General features: G+C 40.1%; 1 protein-coding gene across 6 annotated transcripts; it reads right to left on the bottom strand.

Annotated features, from left to right (window-relative positions):
• Positions 1-214: 214 nt before the first annotated feature.
• Positions 215-14,506, bottom strand: WDR53 (WD repeat domain 53). 6 transcript variants are annotated; one of them, XM_032869364.1, is made up of 4 exons: positions 14,435-14,506; positions 7,072-7,567; positions 665-839; positions 215-544 (listed from the first exon to the last, which is right to left on the bottom strand). In XM_032869364.1, exons 2-4 carry the CDS (start codon positions 7,549-7,551, stop codon positions 243-245), a joined length of 957 nt encoding a protein of 318 aa, XP_032725255.1. In that variant the 5' UTR covers positions 7,552-7,567; positions 14,435-14,506; the 3' UTR covers positions 215-242. The 6 variants fall into 6 exon arrangements, with proteins under 6 accessions (XP_032725255.1, XP_032725252.1, XP_032725256.1 ...); XM_032869361.1 differs by having other exon boundaries at positions 215-839; XM_032869365.1 differs by having other exon boundaries at positions 215-839; positions 7,072-7,353; positions 14,435-14,481.
• Positions 14,507-14,572: the final 66 nt, after the last annotated feature.

The following is a 14,572-nucleotide window of genomic DNA, read 5'->3' as shown; positions in this document are numbered from 1 at the left end:
ATTTATATGATGGAATAGTGCTATTCCACATATGACAAACATTAAGAATGACAAAAATGAACGATCAGGATTTTTTTTTTAAAGATTTTATTTATTTATTTGACAGAGAGAGATAACAAGTGGACAGAGAAGCAGGCAGAGAGAGAGAGAGAGGGAAGCAGGCTCCCTGCTGAGCAGAGAGCCCGAAGGATTTTTTTAAACTATAAAAAGTTGCTGCAGTTTTTCAAATGATTTTATTGGATTTAAAATTCCTTTAAGGTATATACAGATATACAACTAGTTTGATCAGCTACTAATATATTTTGGTATCCCTTTATTCTCGTACTTAAGAGCCAGTTCACTTTTTCTCCATGTTCAATACTTAGCTTTGGTAAAATTTTGCCATGTTCTTCTTCATCTGCTGGAGCATGATGAGTGTTTCCACCCTGCTTCGTATAAGATGCTCTCTTAGTTTTCTTCCTGTGAGTAGGTTTCGTAGGACTCTTCTGTTTTTTCTCAACTTCACTGCTTACATCCCACAACATTATCTTCCCATCATTCCCTCCTGTAAGCAGCAAATAGGATTCTGGCAGAAAGCAGACCTGGGATACTCCCAAAGAATGGCCCTTAAATCCTAATTCTTGTTCACACTTAACTCCCATCACCCTAAAGATTCGAACCTTACCATCTTCTGCACCACAGCTAAAAATATTACCACATGATGCCACAGACACGGAGTGGGCTAAAGCAGGGTTTAAAAGCTGACCAGGCGATTGTGGGCTTTCCATCTCTTCTGTTTCATCTTCCTGCAAATTTGTAATCCAGAGTGGCCGTGCTTTCTGAAGGTTCCATAGCATTACCTTTAAATAAGAGGGAGTCATGCAAACAGATGTTTAGCCATTTTGCTCAATTACCATGCTTATTCCACTTCTAATAAAGTCACCAAAGTAGTCTCATAATAATTACTACAACACAGGTCCAGCAATATTAAAATTTTTAAAAATTCACATAGCACTATAATATGCCAGGGGAATGCTACCCTGGCGCCAAAACCAGGATGCCAGTGGGCAGTGAGGTAGAATTTAGAAAACAAGATCCTAAATAACTTGTGATTAACAACCCCATTAAAGTGCAATCCACATTCTTAAGCAATTGCCAGTTTAAGTCATTGTACCCTTATCTCTGCAAGTAAAATGGAAGAGTATGAAATGTATTTAATTTTTTAAAATACTTTATTTATTTGACAGAGAGAGAAAGCACAAGCAGGGGGAGTGGCAGAGGGAGAGGGAGAAGTAGACTCCCCTCTGAGCAGGGAAAATGATGTGGGGCTTGATCCTGGGCCGTGGGATCATGACTTGAGCTGAAGGAAGATGCTTAACCGACTGAGCCATCTAGGCACCCTGAAGCCATCCAGGCACCCTGAAGTCATTAATAAATAATGAGATTTATTTATTTTAGCCTATGCCAGTTGCAAGTCAAAAAGCCTGACAAGTTAAATACATGAAATCTGGAACGCTTTCTCTTTCCTTTCACATTACCTAAATTACCCATTTTAGGGGCTTACCTCAAGTCCCTATCCCTCTAAGACGGCTTTTCTAACTATTCCAGCTTACTTCTCTCCCATATTTGATTTCTATGCTATTTACCAACATACTACTAACCTGTCAGTTTCTTGAGATTTAATTCTTCTTTTTTTTAAATTTTAAGTAGACTTCATGCCCAGTATGGGGCAGGAACTCATTACCTCAAGATCAAGAGTCACATACTCCACTGCTAAGCCAGCCAGGAGCCCTGAGATTTAATTCATCTTTACTAATATCTAGCACAATGCCTGGAAAAGAGCAGAAGTTCCATACCTGTCTGTTGGTTAATTTGACATCCTGATATATGCAGGTTTTTTGTTGTTTCATACTATGATTTTGGACCTACTAAATTGATTTGAATGAAAGGCTAACTAAAACCTGTATAAAACAAAACAAAAAGCTTTGTGAATTGATTTTACTCTATAATCTAGTGATACATTTTATTCCCACAGCAACTAATCTGAAAAGGAAAATATTCTTCATATTTCAGAGAATAGACATCCTTATTTTACCATCTAATATCTTTTAAAAATATTTTGTTTATTTATTTGAGAGAAAAAGTGCATGTGCAAGTGGGGAGAGAGAAAAAGGGAGAGAGAGAAAAAAAGAGAGAGAATCCAAGCAGACTCCACACCGAGTGCAGAGCCCAATGTTGGGCTCCATCCTTAGACCCTGAGGTCATGACCTGAGCCGAAACCAAGAGTCAGATGCTTAATAACTGAGCCACCCAGGCACACCATATTTTACCAACTAGTATTAGCTCATAATTATGAGTCACAATTTAAATGGACACTAGAATAAGCATGACCATGTTCAGTCAAAGGCATAGATTTGAACTGACAAGATTACTACTGCTGGGATGCCTGGGTGGCTCAGTCAGTTAAGTGACTGCCTTCAGCTCGGGTCATGATCCCTGTGTCCTGGGATTAAGTCCCAAATCAGGCTCCCTGCTCAGCAGGGTGTCTGCTTCTCCCTCTGCCTCTGCAGCTCCCCCTACTTGTGTTCTCTCTCTCTTTCTGACAAATTTTTTTTTTTTTTTTAAAGATTACTACTGCTGATACTAACAATTTGGTTTTCTTTTGATGGTAATTTCCCTCAACTTAGCCTTCCAAAAGAAGTGACATCCAGTAACACTTATATTCTGTTTCTATCAAGGAAAGCACTGAACCCTTCTGGATTAGATTTATAACATTATACTAAGTAGTCAGCAGTTGCTATTTGACTGAAGACAGAATACTAAAAAAGTCAAAGTAAATTAAAGTAAAATAAAGAAATATCAGAAACTATAACAAAGATGAACAAGTACTAAAATGTAAGGTGTAGGGGTGCCTGGTTGGCTCAGTCATTAAGCATCTGCCTCTGGCTCAGGTCATGATCCAGGGTCCTGGAATTGAGCCCTGCATTGGGCTCCCTGCTTGGTGGGGAGCCTGCTTCTTTCTTCCACTCCCCCTGCTTATGTTCCCTTCTCTTGCTATATCTCTCTCTGTCAAATAAAGAAATAAAATCTTTAAAAATGTAATGTGAAACAGGGTGCCTCGGTGGCTCAGTGAGTTGGGCCTCTACCTTCAGCTCAGGTCATGATCTCGGGGTCCTGGGATTGGGTCCCGCATCGGGCTCTCTCCTCAGCAGGGAGCCTGCTTCCTCCTCTCTCTCTCTCTCTCTCTCTCTCTCTCTGCCTACTTGTGATCTGTCAAAAAAATAAATAAAATCTTAAAAAAAAATGTAATGTGAAACAATCTCTATAAAAAAGTCTAAACACAAGGAAGACAGACATTTCCGAATCTGCTAGCTTACATGTCTTGGCAGGTATCCCCAAGTCTTTCTTGCACAGTCCTGCGTGATGCCTGGATTATATTTTCGGCCCTTGTAAGACATCTAAACAAGAACTATACCCAGAGTGTTTTCAGCAGCTTACACATTTTTTTGTATTTACTGAAATCATCTAATTGTAGTAACAGTCCTCTCAGGTTCTACCAATCCAAGAATCATTTCCAAATACTGAAGGTTCCAGACGGTTCCTGCCTGGACATTCTCTATACCATCACTTTACTCTTCCTAACTGCTGAATATTCTAAGGTGTTTCACAATTTCTCGACCACTGGTTCCAGCGGTGTCACCCTAAGGAGGAAAGCAAGAGATACTGAAAGAAAAGAATTCGAAAGTTTGGGGTTTATGATCCTACAAAATGTCAGAGGGGGAGAAAGTGGACAACTGGCAAACATTCAGAAGTGAAAGCAATCACATCAATATGACTCCACTCATGAATTACTCCTCCTACAAAAACATTTCTTTCCACACGGAAGAATTATCTTCAAGGAAAAAAAGCCTCTTTTATCAGCCTGATCCTTAAGTGCTGGTACTAGTGATCTTTCAAACTCCAGAAAGAACACTAACCTCTGAAGCATTTATTTTCAGATGTGGAAAGGAAGGGCAAAAAAAATCAATGTTTATGCCACAGAAATATAGGATGGTCTTAAATTTCCAAAGATCTTTACAAGAGAAAACTGTATTTGAGTGGTGGCTACCCATGTATTTATTTAATGTTATTCTTTTTAAAAAAAATTTTTTAAGATTTTTAAAATTTATTTGATAGAGATCACAAGTAGACAGAGAGGCAGGAAGAGAGAGAGGAGGAAGCAGGCTCCCGGACAAGCAGAGAGCCCGATGCGGGGCTCAATCCCAGGACCCCGGGATCATGACCTGAGCCGAAGGCAGAGGCTTAACCCACTAAGCCACCCAGGCGCCCCTAATGTTATTCTTATATTTTACACATTTTATATCTACTTAATAAATATTAAGCAGTCTCAAATTTTTTTTTTAAAAGATTTTATTTATTTGACAGGGAGAAAGACAGCGAGAGAGGGAATACAAGCAGGGGACTGCAAGAGGGAGAAGCAGGCTCCCCCTACCCCCGAGCAGGGAGCCAGACTCGGAGCTCAATCCCAGGACCCTGGAATCACAACCTGAGCCAAAGCAGCTGCCTAACTGACTGACCCACCCACGCGCCCCTCAAATGTCTTAATAAACCACTTTAAAGTCCCTGCCCCTCTAAGTGTGCTTGCCTAATTATTTAAACCTATCTAGATTGAAAGATATAATTTTTATAATTTCTATAATAACAAAGATAGTTACAATGAACGCATCTACTATGTGTGGCAATGATTCAACTCCTGCCTTGAGATAAAATATTTGTTCAGAGAGACAGCGCTCCCAAAATTAACCTGATAAGAATTCCCTTCCACTACTGTATCTATATTCTTTTTTCTTTTTTTAAAAAGATTTTATTTGTTTATTTGACAGATCACAAGTAGGCAGAGAGGAAGGCAGAGAGAGAGGGGGAAGCAGGCTCCCTACTGAGCAGGGAGCCTGATGTGGGGCTCGATCCCAGGACCCTGGGATCATGACCTGAGCCGAAGGCAGAGGCTTTAACCTACTGAGCCATCCAGGTGCCCCTGTATCTACATTCTTGGACCCTTCCATAGGCTGGCTATTCTTGAAGTTTAGAATAATACTGGATAGCTAGGTTTTAAGAAGTAAACTGTGGAATATATTACAGTTTCAACTTCAGATAAGGAAAGTAATTCCCTAAAAGCATAGTTGAGCTGTCTTACCACTGTTGGTATAGCACAACCCAATGCAGAAATTAATCTACAGTGACATTTTAGTAAGTCTTGGGAGTCAAATCATCTAAATCTCCTTCTCACAAAATACTTATATCCTACACTGTCCTCTAGCAGCTGCCTGCCACTATAACTTCTCTCCTAGAACTGGAGGCAAAATGATAAATTCTGGATGCCCATTTCTTATGTAACATGAAAAGTATATAGGTTATTTTTGCACACTGAATTGTTTACTGCCATGCCTAGTAAGTTAATGAACCGGTGACTGACAACTGGTATTAAGTTGAAGAATGAAAGAATGAGGGGTTCCTGGATGGCTCAGTGGGTTAAAGCCTCTACTTTTGGCTCAGGTCATGATCCCAGGGTCCTGGGATCACATTTTAGGTAAGACAGTTCTTTACTGTTTAGGGACTGTCCCAGCGCTTTAATACACTCCCTGATTTTGCCTACTAAATACCAGTAGCTTGGGGGAGGGTAATGGCAGTCATTATGAAAATAACAACAACCAGCCTCATTTTCTTCTGACTTTTGAGTGGGTGTAGAGGGTAGAGAAGGGAATAGTAAATATTGTTGGCCAAAAAGATAGATAAATCTTTGATGCAATTAATGGAATCACAGAGTCTTGAAAGATAACTGTACACAGTTAAGGATGTAGATTAAATGCCTACAACAGTGCAGGGCACACAGGTCATTAATCAACAATGGTTCTTTTTCTAGAACTCACCTGTTCCCAAACCAAGAACTTTTTCTACTACATTACACATGATATCCTGCTTGATACCGCTGATATCACAGAAAAAACATACTGGCTTTGGAGCCAGAGAGAATGAAGATTGGAATCTCAATTCAGGCAGCTATATGGACACTTATTTTAAACCTCAGTCTCTTTCTAAAAAAGAAATAGTAACTATCAGGGTGTGATTAGAGTGAAGACTAATATATGTAAAGCTGGCAAGTACTAAGTGCTCACCAAAGAGAAGTCATGATTATTCTCACTCCAGTGATACAAGATTTACTTTTAAGGAGAAGTACATCTGCTATGAGAAAGTTCAAGCTATCGGGGGCAGGGGGGGGAGCTTTCTTTTATTAAACCAAAATCTAGGGGCACCTGGGTGGTTCAGTTGGTTAAATGTCTGCTTTTGGCTTGGGTCATGAACCCAGGGTCCTGGAATCAAGCTTGGCAGGGATCTGCTTCTCCCTCTCCTCCCTGCTTATGCTCCTTCTCTCTTTCAAATAAATAAAATATTAAAAAACAAACAAATAAACAAACCTGAAATCTGCTTCTATAGGACTTCTATTTAGACTAGCACATTCTACTTTTCCCTCTCATGAAAACCAAGAATTAAACACTTCCATTTCCCCCACAAAATGGAGTTTCTAGATACATCTACTCTCCTGATGGCTTTCCTCTGAATTTAGTCTAACTTGTTATATTCCTTTCAAAACTCATTGAATGCAATGCTCTGATCTTGGTCACCAACACACAATACTTCAATAGATGTACCACAGAATTTTAAAGTAAAAACAAAGTAAAAACAAAAAAATCCTTATTAAAAAAAAAAAGTTTGTAGAGAGTGGGTGATAAAGTCTGCCTTTAGCATGCTCTTTTCTTTAAAAAGATATTTAGAATCAAATATTTGAATTCCCAGAGTTTATGACTCTTAGGTATAGAGGAAGGAAAGCTAAAGGATAAATGATTACTTTGTGAATGAAACCTACTAGGCTTTGTCAAGTTAGCATTAAAAATGCAGTAGAAGTAAGGCTAATGATTCATACATAGAAAAGATATGTCAGTAGAGAACAGAAAAAGCAAAGATATACTTAGCCTGATGAGTAATTTGATCATTCCTAATATAGAAATTATCCAAGTACTCTCTGCAAAGCATTACCTGCATATCCAGTCCACATGATACCAGGCTCTGAGGCCTTTGAGGCCGAAAAGCTACAGAGGAACAGATATTGGAATGTCTCTTCAGTGATCTGCTAACTTTGTTATTTTCCAAGTCTAGGATTTTAATTGCCCCGGAGTCATCAGCAGAAGCCAGCAGGTTTTCAGCGTCATTCAATGAGAGGCAATTGATTTCTTCTTCATTCACATGAAAATGGTCCACAGAACCTTTGAGGGACCGGACATCCAGTAAGCTAATGGTTTCTCCATGTGAGGCATAGAGCTTGGTGGGGCAGGAGGGAGAGAATAAGACACTGGTAACATCATCAGTTCCTTGGAAGCGTGTATGTCCTAAAGGAGTCCCATCTTCACCCCAAGCCATGAGATCACCACCCTCTGCTCCAGAAGCCACTAGCCCTTCTTGACTTGCATTCAAGCAGAGAATAGGAGAAGAATGTCCACCAGTCCATTTGACAGCCATTATGGCCCAGGAAACCCTGAGAAGAGGGGGAAAAACTACAATCTCTTATTTAAGATCCTGATGGTAGCAGACAAATGCAATATGCAGTATTTCATTTAAATATTTTTTAAAAAGACATCTAAAAAAACTTAATTTAAAAAAAAAGACATTTGAAGATCAAGTCTACAAAAGCCTAGCTGGGACACAGGATCATGGGACCCCTGGCTGGCACATGCATAAATAGGCTTTCTTTGTAATCAGGGTCCCAGGCAAACCTGGTCTTCCAGTATTTGATGTGAGGCTCACACAAGAATAAACATTATAGGGGAACCTGCGTAGCTCAGTCGGTTAAGTGTATGCCTTCTACTCAGGTCATGATCCTGGGGTCCTGGGATTGAGCCCCGTGTCGGGTTCCCTGCCCAGCAGGGCCTGCTTCTCACTTTCCCTCTGCCCTCTATACCCCAATTCATTCTCTACCCCTCCTGAAGTAAATAAATCTTAAAATAAATAAACAAACAGGGGCGCCTGAGTGGCTCAGTGGGTTAGGCTGCTGCCTTTGGCTCAGGTCATGATCTCAGGGTCCTGGGATCGAGTCCCGCATAGGGCTCTCTGCTCAGCAGGGAGCCTGCCTCCCTCCCTCTCTCTCTGCCTGCCTCTCTTGTCTACTTGTGATCTCTGTCAAATAAATAGATAAAATCTTTAAAAAAAATAAATAAACAAACATTATATATTTAAACTAAGAAAATACTTTTTAAAAAGAGATCTGCTTTGGGGCGCCTGGGTGGCTCAGTGGGTTAAGCCTCTGCCTTCGTCTCAGGTCATGATCTCAGGGTTCTGGGATTGAGCCCTGCATCAGGCTCTCTGCTCAGCAGGGAGCCTGCTTCCCCCTCTCTCTGCCTGCCTCTCTGTCTACTTATGATCTCTGTCTGCCAAATAAATAAATAAATAAAATATTTTTTAAAAAAGAGAGAGAGCTGCTCAATCATTAGTTATATCTTTTATCTGAATGTTTTAGAGAATAGATTCTCTGGGTTTGAATAGATCTACTATATATTATTAGCTGGGTGACTTTGGGCAAGTTACTGAACTTCTCTGTGATTCATTTTCCTTCTCTCTAAAATTGGGGTGGTAATAATAATAGCACCATTTTATAGGATCATAGAAAAGTAAATAAAATATGTAAAGCACATATAATAGTGCTTGGTACATGACTGCTCAACAAATATTACCATTATCACTTTTTTTTAAAGTAATCTCTACACCCAACGTGGGGCTTGAACCCACAACCTGAGATCAAGAGTGGCAAGCTCCATCAACTGAGCCAGTCAGACGCCCCTCACTTTTCCCAGTTTTATTAGGCTGGTCAAAGTGGCATCTTAGATCTACACCAATGGTGCTCAAAGTATGGCCTCCAGACTGTGAGCATCACCTAGGAACTTAGAAATTGCCCAATACCACCCTAGACCAACTGAACCAGAAATACTGGGGTTGGGGCCCAGCCATGTGTTTTAAACAAGCCCTCCAGGTGATGCTGAGGTATGCTAAAATTCGAGAATACTACACCAAGAATCATCCAGGGAAATGGTTAAAAAAAGACCCTTGGGTTTTACCACCAGAGACTAATTCAGTACATTATTTAACTTTATTCTCAAGACAACCCTTCTGTTTAGTATTATTCCATTTTAAAGATAATAAAACTTGAGTTTCAGAAGTGTTAAATAATTTGATCAAAGTCATCGGGCCTTTACGATTTGTCCATGGGACCCGATATAAAGGGATGCCAAATTTTTATTTTATTTATTAAAAATTTTATTTATTTGACACAGAGAGAGAGCAGGAGAGCACAGCAGGGGAGTGGCAGAGGGAGAAGCAGGGTCCCCACTGAGCAGGGAGCCTGATGTGGGGCTTGATCCCAGGACCCTGGGATGATGACCTGAGCCAAAGGCAGTTGCTTAACCAACTGAGCCTCCCAAGCGTCCCTGGCTCCCTGATTTTTGAATAACGAAGACCGTTTTCTAATAATTCCACTGACAATAGTTGTTTTTTTTGGTTAAGATTTTATTTATTTATTTGACAGACAGAGATCACAGGTAGGCAGAGAGGCAGGCAGAGAGAGAGGAGGAAGCAGGCTCCCTGCCAAGCAGAGAGCCCGATGTGGGGTTATATCCCAAGACCCTGGGATCATGACCTGAGCTGAAGGCAGAAGCTTTAACCCACTAAGCCACCCAGGAACCCCTTGACAACAGTTTTTAACTTTAGTATTCTCTGAAAGTACAGAAAATAACCCAAGGTCACAAATAATTCATTACTGCTTTTTAAAATTTTATTTTTAAAGATTTAGTGAGTGGTGTGCTCATACAAGCAGGAGGAGGGGAAAGCAGAGACGGAGGGAGAAGCAGGCTCCCTGTTGAGCAAGGAGCTTGATGCCCTGCTCCCTAGCTTGCTGACCTGGATGGAAGGCAGACTCTTAAAGGACTGAGCCACCAAGGGACCCCTCATTATGGCTTTTAAATGTACTCATGTATTTTTACTATTTTTTATTAAAGTTTATTTATTTATTTATCTCTACACCCAACATGGGGCTCAAATTCATAACCCTGAGATCAAGAGTCACATGCTCTACTGAATAAGCCAGCCAGGTACCCCATACTCACGTGTTTTTAATTTTCTTATCACCTGCTTACACTTAACAGTAGTGCTTATGTGCAAAATTTAGACTCCTGATACACTAGGCATCCCAGATTTATACAATGAAATTGCCACATAAGAGTACCCTGCCTCAACTGCCTGTTGGGTAAATCAAAAAAGGAAATAAGGGCAATTTATGTAACTCTAAATGTTCAGACAAAAAGAAGCAAACAAATCTACCTGAACAAATTTAATGTTTAATTTCACAAGCCAAGGGAGAATTTCTCTACTGAGAAACTGCCATAGCTGCTTTCATATTTTCAGATATGACACCTGAATTCAATCCAATTGTACAGATAAATTTCCTAATATTGTTTTGAAAAATAATTTAAAATACTGGCAATCTGCCTAAAGTTTCTATTCCTGACACAAAGCTTACTTCCTCCCATTTTTAGGCACTCACACATACACAAAATAACTAGACTGCTAAAAAAAAACTTTCAGTAATCAAAGTAACAGGGGTGGGGGGAGTAACAGAAACATGGTCACAAAATCATATATAGTAATTTTCATAAAGATGACAAAATGGGAAAGACAAAAAGATACTTTATTTCAGCAGAAGCACTGAATTAGAATACAGAGGAAACTAATTAGAGACAAAAGCAAGTAAGTTTTAAAGGAGAGGTTTGGAGAGGAAATGACTCAGAGAGAGTAAAGACAGGGAACTCTGGTGGTTTGATTTTTGCTGACAAGTAATGAAACAGTAGTTAAATAATTTTCTACCATAAAATAATTTTCTACCAAAAAAAAAGTTAAATAATTTTCTACCATAAAAAACTTTTGCCAAATGTTCAAGGTAAGCCAAGAAAAAAGAACACTTAGCACAATTTAAAATGAAAGGTATTAATATTTAGGCTTAGGGACTGTCATCTGTGGTGACTACTGATTTGTCAGATAATATAGACAATATACTACCTTAAAATATGAAATTTGTAGTAACCATTGAAAAGGCCACTTCAACTACAAATAATTTTGTTTAGGGGCACCTGGGTGGCTCAGTTGGTTAAGAGGCTGCCTTCGGCTCAGGTCATGATCCCAGTGTCCTGGGATGGAGCCCCTCATCAGGCTCCCTTCTCAGCGGGAAGCCTGCTTCTCTCTCTCCCACTCCCCCTGCTTGTGTTCCCTCTCTCACTGTGTCTCGCCCTGTCAAATGAATAAATAAAATATTAAAAAACAAAAAACAAATAATTTTGTTTAACTCTTTTCTTTAGAGATCTGATCACGTATTTCCTACATTAGTTTTAGTTTTTCTACAGTGAAACAACTTTAAAGTCCGGAAGTCTGCCCTCTACAGCTTTAGGATTTTATGTGCATAGAGGTTTTGGATCCCTGCTGGGATTTTAGGTTTTATCTATGGCAAGAATGAAATAGGGCTTCTAGTACTTCTATTTCTCCATCACATTTTCTACCCACAGGGGACCCAAATAAATGCTGACTATCAGACAAAGTATATTTCTTCTAAATATAATTTTTTAAAAGGAAACGATTAACTCAATTTTAAAGACACATTTGGTTAAGCTCACCCCAAGTGTGAGAAATTAGGTAATAAATGGATTTTGTACTTAAAGGAATTATTATAGATAAGAACACTGTTCCCGTAAATTCTTCCATAATGGAAGCAGTAATATCTACCTATTAATCTCACAAGAACAAGGTCAGCTCTACCTTAACCTCTTAAACAAATTAGACTTCTAATCTCTACATCATATGGATAATATTTACTGATCACTAACCTAGTTAGAAAAATAAAAAAAGAGACCTATTAGCTTAAGCAGACTATTAATCACTGAGTCAACCAGAGCCCCCCAAATCATGTTTCCTTAGTCTACAAAATTATTTGTTATTACTTAAAACACACCCAAAGACCACCATCAAAAAGTATTAACAGGGACGCCTGGGTGGCTCAGTTGGTTAAGCGGCTGCCTTCGGCTCAGGTCATGATCCCAGTGTCCTGGGATCGAGTCCCACATCGGGCTCCTTGCTCAGCAGGGAACCTGCTTCTCCCTCTGCCTCTGCCTGCCTCTCTGTCTGCCTGTGCTCGCTCACTCTCTCTCCCTCTGTCCCTGACAAATAAATAAACAAAATCTTTAAAAAAAAAAAAAGTATTAACAATAGACTGCTGTGGTAGAAGGCAGTGGGAAAAAAACATGTAATTAAATCTGAGTTAAAGGAAAACAATCTTTCAGAAATGATTTGTCAAGCCACTGTTTCTTGTTTTTCTCTTACTGGGACTGGAAAGCCTACCAGAAATAGGTAGTGCCACTATTTCCAAATTCAGGTATCAGGTCAACAAGTTTCTCTTCTCATAGGTAATGTCTAAGGGTAATGTCTAAAGCACAGCAATTAATCATGTCCTGCTGTGAATGACTCTAATTAGATAATAGATTCCTTCAACATCTATGAGATCATGGAGTGGGCAGGGAAAGGTGGGGTATCTTGAGAGCAGTTTTAGAAAGGGTAGAAGACAAAGATGGAAGTTCTGAACAGTCAGAGGGCAAGAGGGTACTAAAAATTGGGGAGGGGCAAGGTCAGGAGGGCGATTTGTAGAAAGAAAAGGACTTAGTCATAAAGAAAATCTTTTCCAGGGCACCTGAGTGGCTCAGTCGGTTAGGCATCTGACTCTTGATCTCAGCTCAGGTCTTCATCTCCAGGTGGTGAGTTCAAGCCTTCATGGGGGTCCACACTGAGTGTGGAGCTTATTTAGAAAAAAAAATTTTTTTTAGGGGCATCTGGGTGGCTCAGTGGGTTAAGCCTCTCCCTTCTGTTCAGGTCATGATCTCAGGGTCCTGATCTCAGGATCCTGGGATCAAGCCCCACATCGGGCTCTCTGCTCAGCAGGTAGCCTGCTTCCCCACCCTTCTCCCTGCCTGCCTCTCTACCTATATGTGATCTCTGTCTGTCAAATAAATAAATAAAATCTTTAATTTTATTTAAAAAAAAAAAAAAGAAAAAAAATTTTTTTAAAGAAATCTAAGTGCCTTCCCAGACAAAACTTGGACCTCCTTCCTTGGATGTCTTACAGTTCAAAGTTGAAAAATGAATAATGAATAAAACTTCCTAGCCTGAGATTACAGTACCAGTCAAATAATATCAAATAATATCACTATCACTATAGTAAATATAAGTCAACTTTTCTTCACATGTTTAGAGTTTTCCAAAGTTGGTCTTGATGTGGAGAAGCTGGATAGCGACCAAAATGATTGAAGGCCTATGGCATCAGCACTAGTAAGGAAAGAATCTGGGATACTAAGCTGGGAGAAAAAACAAAACAAAACAAAACAAACATCTGGGATGAAGGGACTAGCAAATAATAATCAAACACCATTTACCATAGAGTAGAGAAGGCAATTGCTGTTCTTTTGTTTTTAATGGTGAACTAGAAATGTATTATACACGTCAGGGGAACTACTTAAAAGATTTCTTACTACATAAAGGCAAGACAGTGGAGTTCACTACTAAGGGAATCTGTGAGCCCTATTATAGTAATAACCTCAGAGTTGTTTTGAGAGTTATATAAAACCCGAGTAAAGGACCTTACCACAGTGCCTTGTTCACATGATGTCTAGTATTTTCCCTCACTAAACATTCTTTAAAACCTGTCAGAAAACTTCTGGTCACTTAGGAAAATGCAGTATGATCAAATGCGTAAATTCTTTCACTTCCAAGATGTCATCTATAATTATAGCCTCCACATCATTCTCCCTTTTGGAATGTCTAATTATATAAAAACACGCTGCCTTGATCCGTCTATTAATCGGGTTAGTAGGAAAGACTGGGAAAGGCTGCATTTTGTCCAAAAGAATGGAGCACTTAATCAGCAATTACAAGGCACTTTAAGGCTATCCAAACATTTGGGCGGGGGGGTAGGAGAAGATTCAAATGACGACCTTACTTGCTGAATATACGCTATTCGGATTAAGTACATGTTCTGATTAAGTACACTACCAATAAAGAAAAAACGGATCTGACCAGGAGAAGACGACCTCAGCTGCTGAAAGTAAAGAAAGAAGATCCAATTCAAGCCGAAGGTGGAAAGCTAGGAACTGGCTAGCAAAGCGAGGAAGTTTCATGCGTTAGGTTGGAGCCTGAGGCAGGGATCTGGCACAGGGAAACCTCACAGGGAAAGGGGCCCAGGAAGGCAGACGCGAGACCACTAGATCAAAAAGAGGAAAAGGCACCGGAGTACAGCCACAAAACCGCAGCTCCAGCCCCATACCTGCGCTTCCCGCTTCCCTCCTCGGCGCCTCGCGATGACCTCACCCGTGAGCGCCCAATCCCATGTAGGATTGGGCGCGGGGCGCCTCAGCCAAACAGTCACATCCGGGGCCGAGAGGAACCGCGAGCGAGCTGGGCG

The sequence above is a fragment of the Lontra canadensis genome, unplaced genomic scaffold (genome assembly GCF_010015895.1).
Source record: "Lontra canadensis isolate GAN:19392208 unplaced genomic scaffold, GSC_riverotter_1.0 scaffold38, whole genome shotgun sequence".
Lineage (NCBI taxonomy): Eukaryota > Metazoa > Chordata > Mammalia > Carnivora > Mustelidae > Lontra > Lontra canadensis.
The sequence above is the reverse complement of the archived record's forward strand: the minus strand, read 5'-3'. Positions and strand labels throughout refer to the sequence as shown.

Coding starts and splice junctions, on each gene's coding strand:
- WDR53 (XM_032869361.1), bottom strand. CDS start 7,551: ATGGCTGTCAAATGGACTGGTGGACATTCTTCTCCTATTCTCTGCTTG. Junction 840..7,071: donor CATGTGGACTGGATATGCAG/GTAATGCTTTGC, acceptor TCTTATTTAAAG/GTAATGCTATGGAACCTTCA.